The sequence below is a fragment of the Cinclus cinclus genome, chromosome 1, assembly GCF_963662255.1.
Source record: "Cinclus cinclus chromosome 1, bCinCin1.1, whole genome shotgun sequence".
NCBI classification, from domain to species: domain Eukaryota; kingdom Metazoa; phylum Chordata; class Aves; order Passeriformes; family Cinclidae; genus Cinclus; species Cinclus cinclus.
The window spans coordinates 99,711,552-99,733,382 of NC_085046.1; the positions used below are offsets into that span (position 1 = coordinate 99,711,552).

Here is a 21,831-nt window from a genome sequence, read left to right on the forward strand (position 1 = left end):
GTTTATGGGGAGGATGGGAAATAAGGGAGGCTTTTAATTTTAACTGAATACCTGTAAAATTGTTCTCATGGTTACTCAGTGAAAGCAGTGAGTAAGGTGTAAATTTGTATTATAACGGAGCACACAGATACTGCTATAGTTCTGTCTGACGGCATATCCACTAGTAACCCCATTTTTTCTGGGGTTTATAACTTGGCTGTAAAAATTCATGTTCTGCTGAAATTTGGGACAGTGATCTCTCAGATTGGGAGCGATCTCTCTTTTTTTTCTTTAATCTTTTTTTCATTCTTTCCCCCTTTTTAATTCATTCACAAGGGAGTGCTGCTAGACTAATTGTTTAAAAGTTCCAACAATTTTACAATGTTAACTGACATCTCATGCTTTTTTGCACTTTTTTAATATTGAAAATACTTGTTTTTTTCAATTCATTCATAGCCAGAGTTAGTCAATAATTTGGGGCCAGAACTTCTTGGTATTTAAAAACAAGCTAACATAGCCAAGTTATTAATACTTGAAAATCAACTACTGTAACTTTTTTCATAAATTTTTAATACCCTGAGGCATATTTAATATCTATATAGTAGTGTATTATAGAATGACATAGCAGAAAAGTTTCAGATCTATTTATTAACATTTCTATACTTCGAATTAATGAGAGATACCTCAGAACTGCTCCAGAGTAGCTGGGACTGGACTTCCATAACATAATTTTAAAGGTGTATTGATCAAAACAGCTTCCTCTGTCCAAAAAGCCCAAGAGACAGACTGCCCCTCTGGCAAGGCAGAGTGCCCAGGCTGGGAGGCACCAGGGCTGCTTGGCTCCCATTTGGCAGCCTTTGGAGCAGCCATCCATATCATCTCTTCTAGACCAATTTGAAAAGCACATGCAAAAGTCTCTGTAAACCCTCCCAGGGAGTCAGCCATCCTTATTTTTTCTTAAAAGCCCCCTTGGAAGATGGGAATTTTCGCATACATAGGGTTTATTGAAATAGTTCCTATTTTTTGTTTTTTCTGAACCAATGCAAACAGGAAAAGCAGGGCTCAGTGCTAACTCTCCCTCCTTGCTCTCCCATTTAAGGTCAGGGGTCACAGCCCTCCTCTTGGTACCTCTGGAAAAGTGTCTTGCATGTTAAGACACCTGGAGTACTGGCATGAGACAGGGATGTAGGATTGCAGGGGAGCAGCACAGGCTGGCTGCTGGGAAAGGTTCTGCTGTTGCTGGAAGGGTCGCCTGATCTCAGTCACATCAGCACTTTTTCTTGTTTCTGTGCCAAAACCAGGCCATGTGTTTGCTACACAGTGCACCAGGGAAACCAGATGGAAACAAATGCAGGAAATCTCCCTTTGCATCTGCCCTGTTGTTGTTGTTGTTGTTGTCGTCGTTGTCACCATTTTTTCATGGAGATGCCCCAGCCATGTTGCAGTCACACAGTCCTCTGCTCACAGCCTGTGTCCCTGGTGTCCTCAAGCCACCAAAGTGCAGAGCTTCCAGCACATTTATTTTCCATTTGGAGGGGAACTTGGCATGTTGTAGGGCAGGCAGGATGAGGGACTAAGTAACTCTTAGGCGAAGGGAAACCAGTCTTTCATGCCTGTGCCCTTCTCCACTCTGGCAGTATCTGGGGGTGGCTCAGGGGTGGTGGCAGAGCCTTGTGATCCAGCCTGTGCCTTCCCAGAATTCCCACAAGTCCGTAGCTCAGGGCAGGCTCTACTGTGCTGGGCAGGGCACAAACACTGAAAAACAATGCAGTGGTTGTACAGATGGCTCCCTGCTGCTCACACAGAGCCGCTATGGGCCAGGGCCTGGATAACCTCCCTTTTTCCCTGGAAAAAACCCTCCAAGCTGCTTACGTGCTGTGGCAGGCTTCAGAAGACAGTGTGGAGGGCTGCCTCTCCCCTTTGTTCTATCCCTTCTTCCCTGGCACAGTGGCTCCGCATTATCCTGGCATTTCATTCTGCAAGAGGAGAAGCAGTGGGTTGGTTCATCACAGAAAGCCTGAAGGAGCTCAGCTCGCTGGTTGCCTGGCTCTGCAGAGTGGGCTATTTTTAGCTTTCCATCTCCTCCGTGCCTGCACCAGCATCCCAAATCCACTGCAGCCATTGGACCAGCACCCTGTGGTGCTGCCCAGCATGTCCTAGTTACAGGCTGAACCTCATGTCAGCATTGGAGGGGGAAATCAGAAGCTTGTAAATATCTGTAATATATTTATTAATATTTAGGAAGTTTCCATCAATCATGCAATGGGAATTGACTTTCCCATTATGTTTTAAAAAGGAAATGAGTCTTATTTATACGTGTGTTGGCTGTTTTATTAGAGTTAATGCTTTCAGCCCCCTAATACAGTTTGCACATCTTAGAGTGAATTACTGCTGAAAAGAACATGGCACTAGCACAGTGAACTCCGTTCCATGAATTTTAAAATTATTTTCTTCTGGTTTTTTTTAGCTTTATTAGTATGCCCAAGGTCTGTTAAAATATATCATAGGAGACCCAAGGAGCTAAAAATGCCTCTGGCAGCATCAGTCTTGTTTTGTATGTGAACCTGGTTGTGGGGAATACAAAACCAGCTCTGCCTCATGGCAGTGATGGAAGATGTGAGCAGGCTCTTGCTGCTGCTCTCAGACCTGACCTTTTAAGTGTTTATGGTGACAGTAGTGTTCTGAGGGGTTGTTGGGGTTTTCTTTCTCTTTCTCCATTACTTCCTTTATACAGGGAGGGGTTTTACCTGGTAAAAATAAAATGCCTTTCCATTATAACCTTTGTCTGTGTTAATTATTCATGGGGAAGCTGATTTTAAGGTTCTGTCTCTCTCTTTTTCATGCTTTTATAGTTTTGTAAGATCACTGAGATGTTTCTTTTGGCAAAGAATTGTTAATGAAAATGATTGCATAACAGTTGAGCACTGGCTGGGCTGCACGAAGGGATAAAAACATGTCGAAGTACCCTTAGAATAGCAATAAAAACTGCTTGTGTAACCCCAGTGATGTGATTAGCTCCTCGTCATCATCTGTGGCCAACTCCCTCTGTTGTTACCAGTGTGCTGCTTCTTCCAACACTGGCCGACTGTACCTGAGGCAGCATGTTTGTCCTGCATGTAATACAGGCTTTGGGAAATCTCCATCCTTCCCTCATCATTGGGAGAGAAATGCTGACAGTCTTTCAGAGAGGTTTTTGTTGGATTTGGTTTAGTTTTTAAACCAGAAGTGGAGAGAACATTATTATCACAACTCTTACATTGTTCTCTCTTCTCTCCTGAGCATCCCTTTTCCCCCAGTCAAGTTCAGCATCAGCTTCCCTGGTTCGTTACTGGCTGCATGCTCTGTAGGTTAAAACTTAATTAGAACCTCCAACTTTGAACTCCTGATTGCTACCTTCCTGCTTTACTTCATCCAGCAGCTCTGCACAGCTCTTAGGAATGTCTGTCTTACAGCTCAGTCTCATCTGTGTAACAGTGACAGCACATGGGCATGAGAGAAAGGTGCTGCAACTCTACACTCTGGTGCTACAGCACATGGATTATGTTCATGTTACCAGAAAATTTTATACTGTTGCCATGTTGATAACTTGGAGCTCCTCTGGTTTATTTCTTCTTTTGTATATGTGTATCTTAAGGCCAGTCTGAGAATGTTTATGAATACCAATTCCAGTTATAGAAACCTCTTTCATTGTTTGTCTGATCTTTACTACTGTGTTTCTGGTTTTTTGGGTACCTGAAATTACTACTCCCCAGAACTTCCTTGTAGGAGAACCATGACACAGGGGAATTAGCTCAGCCTGATGTGATACACAAAGCCACAGAACCCCCGTGCTGAGCAGCACCTGTGAGTTCCAGCAGCCCAGAGCAGAGGCAGCCTGGGACCTTCCCTGTTCCCTCACCTTGACATTGAAAAATCCCAGAGCTGCCCGTGTTGTTCAGCTGCCCTGGTACAAGCTGTGAGCTGCTCCATGTCCCAGGGTCCCCAGTTGCAAAAAGACACTTCAAAGTGGTTACACACTGTTTAAATAATTTTGGGAGCTGCTGCTGAAGAGCTGAGTGCTTAGAGCTGAAAGGATCCTGCAGTGCAAGTTTCCATCTGCTTTCAGTACTTGAAAACAATTAGTCCTACTTCCAGGTGAAAAAAATTCCAGAGAGGTGAAACTTTACAATACTTTGACTAGCAAAGACTTGAGAATGAATTTTTCTATGGTGAGTCTGCACTCAACAAATGTCATGGGGCATAATCAGGAGATGGAGCTAAACAGGTATACAGTAGTAGCTTAATTTGTTTATTTGAAGTAAATCAGTTCAGTAACATTGCAGCTTCTTCCCTGGTCAGGCTGTTTTTCAGTGGCAGTGCCTGGCTGAACTGAGTGTCAGATGTGAGGTAGCCCAGACTCTGTGTCCTGAGGTAATGGGAGCTGCTGCTGTCTGCAAAGGTCAGTGAGATAGGTTCTGTAGAACATTTCTAGAGGAAGTGCTTTGCAACAGACCCTTCAGAACAGGCCTTACTATAGCTAATTAAAAATACATTTGTAAGCAGATTGTCTTCCAACGTGCCAGGCTGCTACTGCAAAACTCACAGCTGAAAAGGACCTGTTAGGTTATTGATACATTTGATTTTTTTTTTTTTTAAAAAAAAACAACCCATAAGAGCATTCAGTATGAAAAAAAATATTCTTGGTCCCTCCGATGCAGCTGAAGATGTTTCCAGTAACCTTCAGGTCCTCTGCACTTCTCTAACCAGTGACACCAGTGCTTAGAAATGGGAGCCAGCAACACTTTTGGCTTTTGCAGGATGGGTCCTGGGCCAGACAGTGTGGTGTGGGATTTTTTAACTGGACTTCAGAAATGTGAGTTCAGAAATCTACTAAATCTAGAATTAAAGGACATGGGCATGAGTTGATGTAAGTTCTGCAGGAGGTGGGCTTCCAAAGTTTGGTGGAAATAAGCACCAGTTCAGCTGGCACAGCTCCATTGAGAGGCAGCGCTCTTATGGCCCAGCTTTCAGGAGAGACAGAGCCCAAGGCTCAGCTCCAGCTGAGACATTTAGGGTGGGCATGTTCGTATCGAAGGGCTGGTGGTTACACTACCTGTGAATCAAAAGCAAAATGAAGATAACAAGAAGGGGTTTTGAGCTGTATTTCTGTTAAAGCTGGTTCCATCTCCCTAACCCCCTTCTTTAATAAAGGAAAACAAAAATCCAAACAGGAAGTGCAGAGGTGCACTTTTTGGACATGAACAGACCTAAAGCACAAACCCTTCCCCTTCAAGCTTCCCCTGCTTCTGTGCTGTCACTGTGCATGTACCATCTGTGCATCTTCAGGGACACCAGGGGCATCAGCTCTAACAGCGAAAGGCAACAGAATTGTCTTCTGCTTGTTTCCATGTTATGTGGTACTGAAATGCAATTTCTTGTTTATGTATTACTAATAAAAAGCTCTTCAAAATTACTGCATTGCTCTTGCTTTCTTGAGGGAACTGTGAAGACCATGGGCACCACTTCTTACAGAGCACAGCTGGCAAGGAGATGCTCCACAGTTGTTTGGCCAGGCAGAGCCCTGAACCTTAGCTGCTGCAGATCTTAGCAAGGTCAGAAACAAAATTATAGCAAAGTAAAAGAGAAGGTATTGTACCAGCAGGACCCCACATTAGGAGACCTTACTGATCACTTCACTTGCAGGTGCCTTCCAGTAAAGTGAGAATCATACCTCAGTCATCTCAGCTGTGGAAAAATTTAAAGGACAGGACTTCTGTTTCACAGAAATGCCTTCTCAGTGAACAAATCCATAGTGAAAGCATGACCTGCTCCCTGGAGCTGTGATTAAAAGGCTTAGCCCATAACCTGCATGATTCTGACAGGTGACAAGTAGTGTTGGGAGGGGTAAGAAGATAGCTTATTAGATAAATAAGGTCTTACTTACAAGTCAAGGCTAGTGATTTTAGATAAGTCTTTCCAGTTCTAATGCAAAATGAAGCAGCTGCCAGTCCCAAATGGAGTAACTAGTCCAGCTCCAGAGGACTCCTGCAGAGCTTTTGAACAGTGTGTGGCTTACAGCAAGCTCCAGGGAGACTGGTACGGGATCCTGCTGCCTACAGACTAATGGAAATTATTTTTCTGCAGCTTTCTCAGAAAACCAACAGCACATTAGATATTATCACAGTCACATCCAGAAGTGTTTTTTTTTGAACTGCACAGGGCATTTATTTATTTATTTATTTATTATTTTTTATTTTGGATAGCACCATAGGGTACATAGACACTTTACAGCCCTGGCCTTCACAGTTCTCAGTCTAGGAAGGTGTAACATTAGGAATGGTGTTGCCTACCCACCACTGCTTCACCTCAGGATCTGAATGAAAAGTGTCTCCTCAAGGAACATGGCTGGTCATTTACTTGGTGCTAGGTTATTACTGTAATGTCCTGTCAGTACATCAGTGCCCAGTTTGTACTCTGCAGCAGTTCCTGACACCACCTACTGCAGCTTCAGGCAAAACTTTCAAGAATACGGAAGTTTTCACTAGGATTGCCTGTTGTCCCAACAAATATAATCCTGCATTATGCCTGCTGACCTGATGGACGAAAAGAAATAAAAAGCATGTGGGAGCATGGAAGACTCACACTGGCACAAGACCAAATTTAGAAAGGATAGTCTAAAGAAACCAAACTAATTACACACCAGACCATTTGACTACACTGTTTTAAGTTAATACCTTTTGTTGCTAACATGAGCCTGCAGCAGCACAAAAACTAGACATCAACCAGAAGCCAATCTACTTTGAGTCTGGGATCTTCAGCATCTTAAAATCCTTCAGTGCCAAGAACCAACATGGCCAGTTTGCCATGTTCTGGGAACCACTGCTGGTGTCTTCCCTTGCTGCTTCCCCTGCAGCCAGGAAACAGCTCTTCCCAGCTTCTTCCTTCCACAGCAGGCATGTGTGGCACAGCTGTAAGGGATGGGGAGAGCAGCCACACTTCTATCCAGTGTGGAGACCTTATGTGCTGGCACCAAATTCTTAAAATCCAACCACCTCCCTACATCACGCCCCCTGCTCCGTTTCCATTGAATTGCAACCCAGCAGCTGAGGAACGCCGAACTGCAGCTTGAACAGCTGCTGCAAACAACCTCCCTCTCACAGCTCCAAAACCCTACTTCAGTTCCACTTTCAACTCTCAAAGTGAAGAATTCTTATTCAAGATGGCACTTGCTACCTATTTAATCAACATGGTTACAAGCAGAGCTTTCTTCTGCTTGGCTCCCAGCACTTCAAGATGCCTCCAAGTAAATCAGGGCTGACTTTACACCATTTCTGCCTTACACATTTTTTTCCTCCTACATATCCTTTTCCTCCTGCTCCAATCCAAAAAGCTGCGCTCTGCTGCTCCCACAAGCAGCCCAACACTACCCCTCACGTGCAACTTTCTGTCTTTGAGACACGTCAGTCAATGCATGTGACATAAAACCAACTTCAGAAATACTTTTTAGCCATTTCCAGTAAAAAAAGATGGAGGAATTTCTCTAGGGAGCAACGAAAATAAACAATTCCAAAGGCAAGAGGGTTTTTTTTGCCTCAAGAGCCAACTCAGTGCAAATTGGGATGCTTCAGAAACAGTGTTACACACAGCACAGATAGCTGGAGATCCCACTGGATCCCATCAATCTCACCAGTCACATGGCCAAGGGAAAAGAAGGATGGAAGCCCCATATGCCAACAATAAGGGCAGGGAACGGGGCAAAAAGTGCCCAGGAAAGCTTATGGGAAATTTAGAACCACTTCATCTCCTAAACACTGGAGCCTACCTCGTTCCAGTGTGACCCACTGCAAGGTCCTTTGTACACACTGGCAAAATGAGCAGCCACAGGAGGATCAATAATCCCATGGATGCACAACTGGCACCTACCCCTAAGACAAGAGGGAGCTGAGCGACAGAATGGCCTCCAGAAGAAATTGGTCTTTTTCCTACCCAAAGCTTCCCTGCTCTCCTTTAGCCTAGAGAAAAGCAGGAAAGGACTGAGCACAGGTAGGAAAGGTGCTGATGCCTGGGAAGTGGAGCAGCAGACAGACTGGAAAACCAGGTATTTAGCCACATAGTTCCTAAGTGGCAGGAAATGGTGGAGTGAAAGCAGCCCAAAACCAGGGAGGAATGAAACACCAAGGAGATGCTGCAACAGAAGCAGACAGCAATTAGCTCCTGCAAGAAGGAAACAAAGTGTCAAGAAAGTAATTCAGGTCCACATAAAAAGAGCATTGTAAATATTTGCTATTCATTTAACTGCCTTGAATAGACGTATTTTTAAAGTATTTTATTCATTAGGATCATGTAACTTAGTTACACCCAAATTAAAGTTTACTTTCAAACTAAACAGAATATGAATGCTGAAAATTCCCTTAAGTTACAAACACTTCAAAATTATCAGATCAAAACAGTGACCAAAATTATACTCTTCTATTTCTTTAGAAGTAACTCATGCTCTTTAAACGGCTTCCTGAGCACATGCTTGCCACTTGAACAAGTAAACATCCTTGCAACATTTATTTCACTTTGTGTGCACACCAAAAAATAAGTTAAAATGCCCTTACAGAGGGCTCTGTCTGAGAAACATAATACTCCATCTGGATCAAATATGACAATTCTGTAAACATCAGACAAGGCTAGAGTCACTACCAATATATATTTATGCATATATAATAGGAAAGTTTCTGCAGTTATTTGAGATATTTTTCCAGATAATGAGAAGCATTTCAAAGTATTTTAAAACCCATGTGGAAAAGTGTTGAAAAGGTTTGGTTACACGGGTAGTCAGTAGTTAACAGAAAGCATTTAGAAAGGAGAGTCCATTTGTGGTTCTTGTACTCTTGTTTTCTCCATTCAGGGAATGAAAAGTTTCTCCTTACGAAATCTTATCATTTGGATTTAAAATTTTCTGCTCATTTCTCATTCCAACTCTTCTGGTTATTGCATCAATTTCTCCCTCAGTTAAGACATGATGTGAAGAGCAAGGACCAGTGGAACAGCATGGTCTCTTCATTCCAGTAGCCTACAAATACCCTTCTTAGAGATAAATAAGTATTTTCCAGCACCTTGCAGTAATCACTACTGCTGTCCTCATAGGGAGGGGAGGAACTAGGACAAATTAATAAATAATAAAATAAATTATACCCTTCTCCCCACCAGAAAAACTATTTTAGGTTATTAACATCAATAGAAACTTTATCTTTGTTTGGATACAAACATCTAAGAGGTAAAGTATCTGTGTCCTGTTCAGACAGCACATTTAAACAACCTAAGAAGAGTTAGTTCCACACAAGATGAAGCCTTTCAAGATGATCCTCTAGATAAATATCAAATTCTACAGTATCATGTTCTGACTCATGTAGTTCCCTTTAACTAGCCATAAGACATTATCAGATTACAAACCAGACAAAATTCAGTGCTCTAGGACCTATCAGTCCTTCACAGAACAAAGGTTCACATAAAAAACTCCTAATCCCACACAATGCTTCTTTTTCAAGCTTTTCAGTTTGAGATGGTGCAAATATAACATGCCCTCTACCTTTGTTTCAAAAGGCACATTTAGGCTGTTTTAAATGTGCTAAATGTTTGGTTTCCAGTGTTAAGCATAAATTGTTCAAATGAAAAGAGCATCTGCAGGAGGTCAGTTTAATCTTCAGGAGCAACAAGAGCTGCTGTGGAGATGATGGATGAGGTTACTTTTCTGCTGATCTGGTGTTCTTATAAATGGACAAAATCTCTGCAGATCAGCCTGGGGAGGGAGCTCTACAGAGCAGTCTGCAGAATATGACTTTTCTATCAGTTACTTGGTTTTATTTGGTGAACCCAAATATTTGGCTTTATTTTTCTGTTGACGCTGCTGCCATGGCTGGTTTGATCCCCTCACGTGTGGACTTCAGCTCTTCCAGTTCTGTGTTTAGTTTGCTGATCACCCACTCCAGGGCATCCCGACCCTGCCAGGAAAATATCGGAATTTAGGATCAGAACAGACACACCACCACTGCTCGTGTTTCTATAGGTCTTCCTCTGTCAGACATGAAACTTGTTTTAAAATCAATGTCATGTCTGCCCTGCATAGTTTGATACCAGATTATATTGATAACTTCTTAGCATCTTCTTATGGAAATTGCACTGCAAAGGCATTTGCTTCACCCCTAAGCCAGAAGCAAATGCAATGCTGGTGTGAGCCCCCAGTAGCACACCGAGACAAAAGGCCTAATTCAGTAGTCAAGTTTCCTTACCTAAGAGAATTGCTGTTTTTGCTGTTTGCTGCTCCCACCACCCAAAGAATATCAGCAGATTTATGGCAAAATCCAGGTATACTGTTCTCAGTTTCATTAGCCAAGTTATATAGAGAGTTTCTGAGAAGATCCAGGACAAAGAAAATCTTCCAAGTGCCCTTTGAAGTAGCAGCTAAGTGATCTGATATCTATTATGAGTTCAGAAGTGGACTCACACTGAATTCTACATTTATATACAGCAACTTTCCAGCAGATAAATCAGACTAATTGAGAGACTGGAGTTGCACATTTTATGTCAAGGTATGGGAACGTCTCAAGCTCAGCACTGACAGCCAGTGCTTCAGTAAGAACTGGTGAACCCAGGGCAACAAGCCTGCCAAAAATCATCCGAGGAAGACTCTACAGCAGCTGCACCTCAACGACCACAAGATGCAGCCAGCGGCACAATGAAGTCAAGAAAATAAAGAGTTTAACTAAAACAAAGTCAAGATTTTAGAACTCTGCAAGCTCAGAATAGCAGCTTTTGTCAAAGCAAGCAGATGGGATCAGACCAGGAGAACACCTGGCCTTTTCTCATTTAGAGAGAAATCAAGTGACATTCACCTTTATTACTCTACTAAGAATAAGAAACACAAACAGTGGAGAGCACTAAGTGGGAGCCACATGGCTCTGGCCAAGTTTAGAATTCTGGAGATAAAGGATTGAGCCCAAAAAGCCATAAATGTTCAGGAGAGCCATTGTCACTGTTCAAGCCTTCTGCAGACATTGACAGAAAGGACAAGCATGGCCTCTTCTGCATAGAGTTTTGTTCCCAACTGTGATGTGCTACTTTTGTATTTATTAAAGGTGATAAAGTGCACAGAAACATCACAGTGTCCAGAATCTGCTGTTGTCCTTTATAGACTACTAAGCATGAACAAGAATCTGCATAAGGAGCTTTGAAAATCTAAGGGAAAAAGAATGTCAGAAGAAAGCTCATACGCTCTTCAAGGACTTTTTTGCCAGGCTAGAAACATTAGTCTGGAATAAAATGAAAACCCCAGATCCAGAGTGCAAGGTGTAACCTATGAAAAGCGATGAAGTTTTACTGTGAATAGGAGCACAGTTGTCTCAATTCTCCCACTAAGGTCAGTGAAGGGCTGACTTGGTTTCTCTTTGGGTTTTCCTTATTCCAGGGACTCAAAGAATCAACACTAAATGCTACTTTTGCACTGGCAGGCAGTCCTTAAACTGAGAAAAGTCATCCAGGTATCACAATAAAGATGCCTCTTGGTCAAGGCTCAGAAAGGAAGATTCAGCTCCACCCCAAATTATCTCAAGAACTAGGTTTAAGTTAATTAGTTCAAGAGAAGCCTTTAAAGTATACTAATAATATTCAAGAAAGCATGATTGAAATTGTCCACTTAACTACACGCTGCTGATAATAGACTTTAGAAGGGATGATTTAACTTCTGGGCTCCTTCCATTTGAGCACCAGAGTGACTGTTCTTCAGCAGGGAGTAACTTCCACCATCTCCACAGGCTGTGCAAGACCTGGGAACACCAGTAAAGCACAAATAAAAGCACCCAGACATGGGCAAGCTACTGCACAGCAACAAGTTGTAACCAGCCGTGAATTAACTGAGGTGAATGCCCAGTAAGGAAAAAGTGGGGGGCAGGGAGGGGGAATCATCTTTCAGTAAGCAGGCATTTGGACATTTAAAAGTCAAGTTTAAATATCCTCTCTGAGGTGACACAGGCACACAGAACTGAGACAGCAACAGCTTGGATGTTATACTTGTTATATTGCCCAAAGAAGACTTGTCAAAAGGTCAAACACCCTTGCCATAGAAAACACTCAGTAGAAAAACACTAAGATTCTTTTCAGGCCCTGACTCAAAACAATCACATCATTGTGTTTTACTTGATATCTCTGTTAATGAGATAAATTGAGAAAAAAAATCCATGACATTCAACTGGAGCACCAAGATATTTCCTCCAGTTTTTGAGAGTATATAGATCTGCATATATCTCCTTAGACCTGCATACAATATATGTCATATTTTGCAGCTAAGAATAAACTCATTATTTTGGCAAGGAAACATTCGGCAGAGGAAATTAAGTTAGAAATCTCAACCAGATCCAAAGCCTCAGTGTGCCATGAAACTACCCAGTTATCAGAAAAAATCTGACAGAGGACTGTCTATAAATTCTCATACTGTACAACAAGTTCTGCAGTCAGTCATAAAGCAAGCACACTCATCCCCAGGCATGCACGTTGTGTTATTCATTATTGCAGGTGTCAGCAGCATGACGTGGCTGGCAGAACAAGCACTGCATATGAAGATTTGTTGGTAGAGCTTAAGTGGCTGATAAGTGCTGAGCCTTTGTAGTTGATGTTTTCCAGAAAAACAGCCATAAAAGCTTAGCGAATGAGAAGTAAAAGCAAACACTCATGGCATACACAGATCTCAAAGTAAGCAGTGTAAAAAGCCCAACTTTCTTATCTAGGAGAAGCAGCAAAATGAATTTCTTTCTTTTTAAGAAATCTTACTGGTTGAAGCAGAAGCCCATACAGGAATGACAGGGACAGGCTACACTGACTAGTGGAAGGACAACAATCTGCATGGAAGTCTCACAGAGGTAAATACACTCAGTTCTCTCAAGCATGAACTCAGATTTGTTCACGGTTATATAACTGCAGGGATATGTCACTACCAAAATTAATATAACTACAAGACAAAGAAAAGCAGGAACAGCCTGGCATCCTGACAGCTTCAAGCTTTGCACAGATTTCCTCAGAAGGGCAACACTATTCCTCAGGCAGAAGAAAAGCAAATACAATTCAGCTACGCAAAACATTACCCCGTTAGGCAACCTGTTTCAAGAAATCAATTTTATACCTAGTAACACAGTTCTGTTCCATTTTTATAAAGCCAATTCCACTCACTAGCCAATTTATTAATTTCTTTCGGTACCAGCTTTACATACTGAAATCACAGAAACTAGGACCAGATCAAACACTCGGTGGAAACACTCCTTCACATCCCTAGTTGTTTGCAGTCTTCAAGCCATAAGCAAGACTGTGTGGCACAAGACATGGCTGCAGCACGTTGGCTGCCCAGTGGCACAAGCATGGATCCAGCCTGGACTATGCTCACCCTCTGCAACTGCAGTGCAATGAACAGGTCTGCCATTCCTGTATGCAATGTGTAAAACAGTACATGCAGGGTAATTTATGAAATCCACGCGACAACAATCCATGCACGTATTTGCTAGAAAGCTGAAATGCTGTACCAAGAAGAAGAATGCTGGCATTACCACTAGTTAATACAAACTGCAGGTGTGGAGAACTGCTAGCTTAGAGCGCTTTCAGAATTTTGAATTATCCACTCAATAGCATCCCACCCCTAGAGTAACACAAAAAGATTTACAACAAACAGAAAATTATTTTTCCATCGTCATTAAAAATAATAAAGCATCACATGCCACTGCTGCCTCTGAGCAAAGTCTCAGTAATTCCTATTTCTTCAGAGCAACAAAACATTTTTCAGTAACTTCATAAAGTTTAAGAGGGGTGTTTAGAGCACAGAGGCACAGCACAGAATGCAAGAAGAGCTAGTAGTAGCACAGTAGGCACTGGTTAGCAAAGAAACAGTTGGTAATAGCAATTACAAATTCCTGCCAAGTCCAAAACCTGTGGAGACTTTTCAGTGAAATACACAGGACAAGAAGATGTTTCTGATTTGCAAGAAGCTTGTAAGCCAGTGTGTTCCCTGAAAATGGCAGAATGGAACAACCTTTAAAAGAAATTGAGCTCTCTCACAGGCAACACCTCAACAGGTTCCAGTAAGTATTTACAATTTCTCTGATTTCAAAAGAGACATGCAAATGTAACCAATGCCTCAACAGGAATTGTGCCAGCATTTTTAAGTGCACCTAACTTGATCTGGCACACCAGTCAACTAAATAGTGCTTTGCCACCTCTGGGTCAGCCTTAAATTTGGTTGTGAGTCAGGGTTTGTTCCTCTCTTTCAAGAATATACACTTCACACAGACTTTTAAATGAAAACCGGATCAGAACAGAACTGAAATTTAACTGAAATACCTTCTATTTCAAACAAACAGAGAGCACCCAGCTGGGTAAAGGTACTCTTCAGTGTCTGGAAATGACCCACCACTCCTTCCCCATCCCCTAATTTTAACATGTTTTCCTCTCACCTTAAGAGAAGCACACAGAAGGCTGGAAAGGAGGCTTTCTCCTCTCTGATCTAGTTGATCCCACCAAGCTGGCTTACACTGGCTTGGTCAAGGAGCATCCCTCACAAGGATGAAGGGGTGGCTGAAGCACAGGACCTCTGGCACAGCAGGAGTTATGTGGGTCAGATTCCCACTGGGCTGAACCCCTCCAGCAATGCAGAACAGAATCTAAAACTTCTAACAGCACTCATCCTGCTGTTAGGCAGCAAGACTTATGCTTCTCTAGCAATTCCATTTCTTCCCTAAAGAACTATAGGACAAAGTGCCCAAGAACAAGCATGCCCATAGCTCTGCCTGTGCTGAAGAGCAGCTTCATGGCTGCAGGCCAAATAGAAAAAACAAGCACAGGACAGAGCAGTCAGTGAAGTGTTACCCAGGTGAGCCAGCACAGTCTCACCTCCTCAGAGAATATGCTTCTGCTTACACTACATTACTTTCAGCTAAAGGCAAGGAGACAGATCAATAATGGATATGAACTTGAATAACTGACAAAAGCAGCATAGAAAGTAAGGTGGCATTAACTGATAAATCCCCATTATAAAGGCTGAAAGTGAAGTTAGAGTCTTTACTAGCACTAACTCCTAGAAATAGGTTGCTGAGGTTCTATAAAAAATCTATTGAAACACTGTGCACAAAATCTAGGGAAATTAAACACAACATTCAACACACACCATTGACAATTACTGTTTCAAAAGAAAGACTGATGGGGTGGGTGGGAGAGAGGGAGAAAACAGAACAAAATCATACCTTTCTGGCATTAGAAGATATTGTGTTTGCCATCAAGCTTTCCAGATAACTGCTCAAGCTAATGCCTTTAACAGTAATAACTGCTTCTTGAGTTAGCACAGTCCTGTAAGGGAATAAAGGAAGGTTAACACCTAAACTGAACTGGACTAACAAATTGTCTCCCAGACACAAAGACACATAAATATCCCTACTTACTTTTCTGGGTTTTCTGGATGAGGTGTGTAAACCAGTCTCTCGTCAACAGACACCAAGTTTGTGAGCGTAATCTTAGGAACAAAAACAGAGCTGAAATCCTCACTTCCCACCTTTCATTTTTCTGTTATCAGCAGCACTACTCAACAGCAGAGCACTCAATTTAATGTCAATATACTGTACACAGAATGTAAAACCCAGAACACAGTCAATAAAAAGACCTATAAAGGGCAATGCATCTTCTCCCATCTTTGATTTAATTATATCAAAGTTCCCATTCACACGACAGAGCACCAACAGCTTTATGGCCAGCCACTAAGAGAGGCTCTTCCAGACCCCCATAGCACTACCTGAACTAGACAGAAAATAAACACTCAGGAAGGACAAAGCCTCTTGTACAGAGACAAGGCTCTCCTACAGACAACCCCACGTTAAATCTGAGTGTTACAAGTTATCAGAATACCAAAATACAGCACAATATTTCATTTACATTCTATGAAAAAGGCATTTCACGTTAAAACTTCTGTTGGCAATGACAGAACTCATTCAATGTTTGATGATGAAGTACTTGATAAGAAGAAAAGAGTCATCTAAGACACTGATTAAGACATGTAAATTGTTGCCTCTAATGAAAGACACAGATATATTTCTAACCTAAATGTTAAGAGCAAAACATCCAACTTCCAGAACTAATTATCAGTAAGCCACCACTCACATTAGTTGAGCAAAGCTCCATCTTCTTTTCCACTGGATCTACCACAGAATGTTCCTCTATGTAAGTCAGAGTTCTACTTGTTCCTAATATCTGAAGGGGAAAAAAATAAGTACCAAAATCCAACAAACAAAAACAAACTGAATCTTAAAACGCATAAATGCCAAGTTCTCAGTGACCCCAAACAAATACAAAGAAACTCATGGATACCAGAGGATTGTGATCAGCAGGAAGACTTCATTGTCTAGATTGTTTCAGCCATAGAGAATGGCATAGACCAGCCTGGAAGGCATTGACAGACATACACAAATTTCAGCATTCTACTTCAAAGTCAGCTCCAGTTCAGATGACACAAAAGAGATCACACTCTTAATAAAGAACAAAGGCTGCAAAAATGTACCGCTTTGACAATACTGGGTAATCCCCACTCTGTGCTGAGAAGACGGTGACTGTGCAGCCTCCCCTGGTTGTCCAGGCTCCTGTCAAGGACATCTACTCCCACCACACATGGATTCATGGGGTTGGGGTACTTTCTCATAGCAGCTTTGATCACAGTATCCCAGGGATGCCTGTAGAAGGAAGAGGCGAGAGCATTTTTAAGTATTTTGTATTGAATCGCAAGTATTCAGATGATACTAAATCAGGATATAGGTTGTGCAATATGGTACAGGATGTAAAGCTTCCTAGCTCCCAGATGTCCCTTTGGAATACAGTTATGCCTGGAAAGGCAGTAAGAGAGTACTGAAACAAAAACTAGAAGAAAAATTAAATTCTTCTCTCCAGACTGAAGCAAGGAATTGTTAATGTAAGAGTAAGAAAAATGAAGGCAAGGGGCAACAGTCACTCACTGCTACAAGTGACGTTCCAAGTAGTGCCCGCACTTGCAGATGGTGGAAATCTCAGCTCATTCCAGAACTCCACCAGGAAAACAACCTGACCTAACACTTAAGCTTGCCCTGCTTTGAGAAGAGGGCTACACCACATGACCTCCAGGGGTCCACTCCACCATAAATTTTTCTGTAATTCTAAGCATACCAAATAAACTAAAGAGGACATCACTAGCTTCTGCTCCTTCCTATAGCAAAAAAAAAAAAAGGCAAAGTGAAATTTAATTCTGAAATTAAATTCTAAAAAAGGATGATTGGGAAGTTCAAAATAAAGAAACAGATTTTTAGAAACCCCCATCAACTCACAGCCTGATGTCTGCACCTACACTACTGCTCCCAGCAGTTTCTTAGCATGAATTTCACTTATGTATACTCTTCTCAGAACTGCTTTTATGAAACAAATTTTGATAACCTCAAATTCCTGGGATTGGAGTAGTCCTGCAACTCAAGGCCAGACTGTCCACACAGCTCTTGAGGTACTTCAGATATTTCCTTCTGAAACACAGGAGGCTACAGAAACCATGGATTTGAGCCAACTGAGAAATTCTGTCCCTAATTATTTCTGTATTCAGAATAACTGACTGTCATGACATGACAGCCTTAAAGGCTTTAAAGGTGTGTTTAAAAATTCAACAATTCGTATCTAAGTTAAGAAGGCTTAGGGGTGCCAACTTGTACTTAAAGAGTTGTACTTAGGGCCTTAAATGGATTTTATTTCAGTCTTAAAAAAGACTGGTACAGAAAGGCACTGACAGTACAGCACTACAAGAACAAACAGAAAGTTGGGAAAATAAGTTATTTTTCTAATAAGAAAAGTGTCAGAAAGACAGGATAAATAAGAGCCCTCAATTCCTTCAGCAGAAGAAGAGCTGGAGGATTGTTCCTTGTTCCATCTTTGGTGACTCTACACCTATATCAACAGGAAACTAAAAATGACAAAATTCTGTTAAATGTCCCAAAGGGATTGAGTCAGACATCTGATAAGGCACAACAACATTTTATTAACAACTCAAATGAACTACCTACACCCACACACATTACGCCATAAGATGGGGGTGCTCTAATATAGAACTTGATGAGAAAATGTCAAATAAAAAACAGCTTTTGCATTCCCTCGGGAGTTGTGTCATGCTCAAGCAGCCTCCGCCTGACATTTCCTGCGATAAACCACAGTTCCCTTACACCAGACCAATGCTGAAGTGGAGCACCGAGTACCTGCACCAGCGCAAGGAACTCAGTTGTGCTGAGGTAACTAAAGAGATCTAGAGCAACACATCTGAGATCTTTTGAAAATATTTTAAGAACAATCATCCCCGGCTCTCTTCGGGCCTCAAGACTTTAGGAACACCTGTAGCAGAGGAATCATCGGACGTGGCATTCCCGGAGCTACGCCAGCTCCCCGGGACAGCTTGTGTTACACACCTCCTGATACTCTTCCCTGCTGTTTCCTCGTAACGCGAAGGTGGAATCAGATGGCCAGAACCACATTCCATGGAGAAAAGCACTGATGGAAAGAACATTTACACAGAGCTGGCTGCTGGGAAGAACATTTACGCAGAGCTGGCTGCTGGGCACCTCAGCGGCAGCACCTGAGGCTAAGCTAAGGGATACAGTCACTCTGCCCACACCTCTTGGAATATATCGTCGGCTACATCAGCAGCCTGGGATTTGTTTTTGTTTATAACCTGAAAGTTATTTTTCCTGACCACCCAGCCCTTTATCAAGCCATCACACTGCTGGTCCAGCTCTACCACTCCATCCTGTTGGAATGCTATTCCCGAGCTAGGACAAGCCCAGGCGCGGTGTCCGGCCGTGCAGGAAGCAGCTCGAGGCGATGCAGGACCGGCACCGCCCGCAGCATTCCTATTTCCGCCGCCACCCCGGCGGGGCCCGGCGAAGCGCCGGGGTCTCGTCGCGCCCTCTGGCCCTCCCCGCCCGGCTCCCTCACCCGAAGACGTGCTCCGAGCTCCAGATCTTCATGGCCGCTCGCGGTGTATCCCTCAGAGCCCGGCGCGAACGGCGGGAAGCAGGGCGGGAAGCAGGGCGGGAAGCAGGGCGCGCGGCGGCGCCCGGCTGACTGACAGCCTCGCGCCGGCCCGGCGAGCGCGAGCGGCCGCCAGGAGGGGCGCGGGGGGGCGGGCTCGGGCCGGCGCGCGCGTCACGCTCGTCACGCGCCTGCGTCACCGCCCCGCCCCTCCCGCGCCCGTGGGAGATGCGACGCGGCGCACATGCGCAGGAGCGCGCGCAGGTTGGGCCCGGTGTCGCGCTGTGTCGCGGGTTGGAAGCGACTGGCAGGGATCATCCAAGTCCTGTTCGTAGCCCTGTACAGGACAGCCTCAGGAGTCGCACCGTGTGCCCGGGAGCGTTATCCAAACGCTTCTCGAACTCTGTCAGGCTTGGTGCTGTGTTTTGCAGACCATTTTGCTGGGAGCCTGTTCCAGTGCCCAAACACCCTCTAGATAAAGAACCTTTTCCTGATACCCAGCCTAAATCTCCCCTGATACAGATGGCGCTGGAAAGGCACATCCTGAGAAAGCAGTTCCACATTGCAATTGATTGACAGCTCCCCCTGGTCCTCACAAACAAGCCCTCACCACCAACTCCTCAATACAAAGGAGACCTGGAACTCCAGGAGCAGGTCTGGTGGAGAGCTACAAATATAATGAAGGAGGTGGAGCATCTCCTCTCATGAGGGAGGAAGGGCTGAGGGACCTAGGCCTGTTCAGCCTCCAGAGAAGATGGCTGAGAGAGGACACCATCAATGTGTATATATATTTAGAGGGAGGTTGCCAGGAGGACAGATTCAGGCTCTTCTCGGTGGTGCCAAGCAATAGACAAGAGGCCACAGTAGAAACCGATGCACAAGAAACTCTCTCCAGCTGAATACAAGGAAGAACTTGTTTACTGTGTGGGTGCCCAAGCACTGGAACAGATTGCCCATAGAGGCCATGGAGTCTCCCTTACTGGAGATACTCAAGAAGCAGCTGGATGCAACTCTGTGCCATATGCTCTTGGATGACCCTGGTTGAGCAGGGAGGTTGGACCCAATGACCCACTGTGGATCCTTCCTTTCCCATTTTGTGATTCTGGAATTCTGTGAGCTACCAGCGTTTTGGTTTAATCAAACCAGGAATTTTAACAGCTGTGGGGGTGACATGCAGCCAAGGACACAATATGAAGGGCTTTGCCCAGGGATGAAGTGATTGTTGAGGAATACATGTAGGGCAGTAGCTCGGTTTGCAAGCTGCAGATTGAGATGTCAGTGGAGCTCTCTGGGGGAGCCTGAAAAAAAAGGCCATGAACTGCCAACCCTTTGGTTGTGCCATCCAGCTGAAAGGACACTGGGAGACACAGCAGGAGCAAAGACTCATGAGTAAGAGTGAGATTTGCATGTGGCTTAGACTGTGGGAGTGTAGAAGCCTAAGGGTTCCTTTGTTGGGGTCCCTTCTCAGAGGAATGTGCTGGGGCTGTTTCTGTGTTACTGCACCATGAATAAATTGTTTTATGGAATGAGACATTTGAGACTCTGCCATGAGGAACCTGGGGTGGATCCAGTAAGGATACCTGGCCTGGCTGTGTGAGGGGAATCAAGTGGGGCACCTGTGGGCACACTGGAGCTGCCTGCTGGAAAGGGTCTCTGGCCCCAGCAGTGAAAGTCTCTGGCCTTGGGCATGTGACTGACAGATAGTCTTGTGAATGGTCAGACTGGGATGTTTCCATAACAGTGATAATGCAAAATGCCTGAGTTCACCTAGAGGACTTTGCATGGATCCATTCTACAGCAAACACATTGATATGAAATGCCTTACATAATGGGGCGAAAACAGGAGAGGGTTTGCTTATTTCCTGCCTCCAGGCTTTGTAGAACATTACCTCAAGCTAAACCAGCCCTGGCAGTAAGGAGACCCACCCTTCTCAGTGATGCTAGCCAAGCTGGGCTGGGCTGGGCCGTGCCCTGCTGACTCACCCGCACCCTTCACTCAGCAAAGGGATCTGGGCAAGCTGGAAAGATGGGCTGGGACCAACGGCATGAGGTTTAACAAGAACAAATGCTGCGTCCCGCACTTTGGCCACAATAACCCCATGCAGCACTACAGGCAGAGTGGTTCGAAAGTGGCCCAGCGGAAAAGGACCTGGAGATGATGGTCAACAAGAGCTGAACATGAGCCAGCAGGGGTCCCGGTGGCCAAGATCAGGGGCACTCTGGCCTGCATCAGAAACAGTGTGGCCAGCAGGACCAGGGCAGGGATTTCCCCCCTGTATTCAGCACTGATGAGGCAACACTTCAAATACTGAGTTCAGTTCTGGACCCCTCAATTCAGAAGGACATTCAGGTGCTGGAGCGCGTCCAGAGAAAGGCAGTGATGCTGGTGAAGGGTCTGGAGCACACATCCTGTGAGGAGCAGCTGAGGGAGCTGAGGGTGTTTAGCCTGGAGAAGAGGCGGCTCAGGGATGACCTTATCTCTCTCTACAGCTGCCTGGAAGGAGGCTGGGGGCAGGTGCGGGTCGGGATCTTGTCCCAGGCAAGCAGGGCAAGAGGACATAACCTCAAACTGCGCCAGGGGAGGTTCAGGCTGGACATTAGGAAGAAATTATTCACAGAAAGCATGATTAAATATCGGAATGGGCTGCTCAGTGAGGCGGTGTTGTCGCTGTCCCTGGAGGTGTTTAAGGAGAGCCCGGACATCGCACTTGGTGCCATGGTCTAGTTGACGTGGTGGTGTTGGGTCAGAGGTTGCACTCGATGATCCCGCAGACCTTTTCCAACCCTACAGATCCCGGGATTTTGAGAAACCCGTGCGCCCCAGGGAGGGCGGGG

The 21,831-nt window shown here is 44.2% G+C and overlaps 2 protein-coding genes across 4 annotated transcripts; one reads left to right on the top strand and one right to left on the bottom strand.

The window, feature by feature from the left end:
• Positions 1-4,956: 4,956 nt before the first annotated feature.
• Positions 4,957-19,049, bottom strand: PRELID3A (PRELI domain containing 3A). 3 transcript variants are annotated; one of them, XM_062487894.1, is made up of 6 exons: positions 18,961-19,049; positions 16,526-16,694; positions 16,129-16,218; positions 15,417-15,487; positions 15,222-15,324; positions 4,957-5,071 (listed from the first exon to the last, which is right to left on the bottom strand). In XM_062487894.1, exons 1-6 carry the CDS (start codon positions 18,990-18,992, stop codon positions 5,063-5,065), a joined length of 474 nt encoding a protein of 157 aa, XP_062343878.1. In that variant the 5' UTR covers positions 18,993-19,049; the 3' UTR covers positions 4,957-5,062. The 3 variants fall into 3 exon arrangements, with proteins under 3 accessions (XP_062343878.1, XP_062343859.1, XP_062343868.1); XM_062487875.1 differs by lacking the exon at positions 4,957-5,071 and adding an exon at positions 8,286-9,947; XM_062487884.1 differs by lacking the exon at positions 4,957-5,071 and adding an exon at positions 13,571-13,624.
• A 191-nt stretch (positions 19,050-19,240) lies between these two features.
• LOC134055538 (uncharacterized) lies at positions 19,241-21,721 on the top strand. The gene is given in 3 exon segments (XM_062511972.1): positions 19,241-19,401; positions 21,167-21,231; positions 21,234-21,721. Coding segments are annotated over 3 exon segments (714 nt in total).
• The last annotated feature ends 110 nt before the right edge of the window (positions 21,722-21,831 follow it).

Bases quoted from the DNA above. Each gene is read 5' to 3' on its own strand.
- PRELID3A (XM_062487875.1), bottom strand. From the start codon at position 18,992: ATGAAGATCTGGAGCTCGGAGCACGTCTTCGG. The intron at 16,695-18,960 runs GTGAGGGAGCCG...TTCCTTCTACAG, and splicing joins AGCTCGGAGCACGTCTTCGG to GCATCCCTGGGATACTGTGA. The intron at 15,325-15,416 runs GTAAGTAGGGAT...ATTCCCTTACAG, and splicing joins CATCCAGAAAACCCAGAAAA to GACTGTGCTAACTCAAGAAG.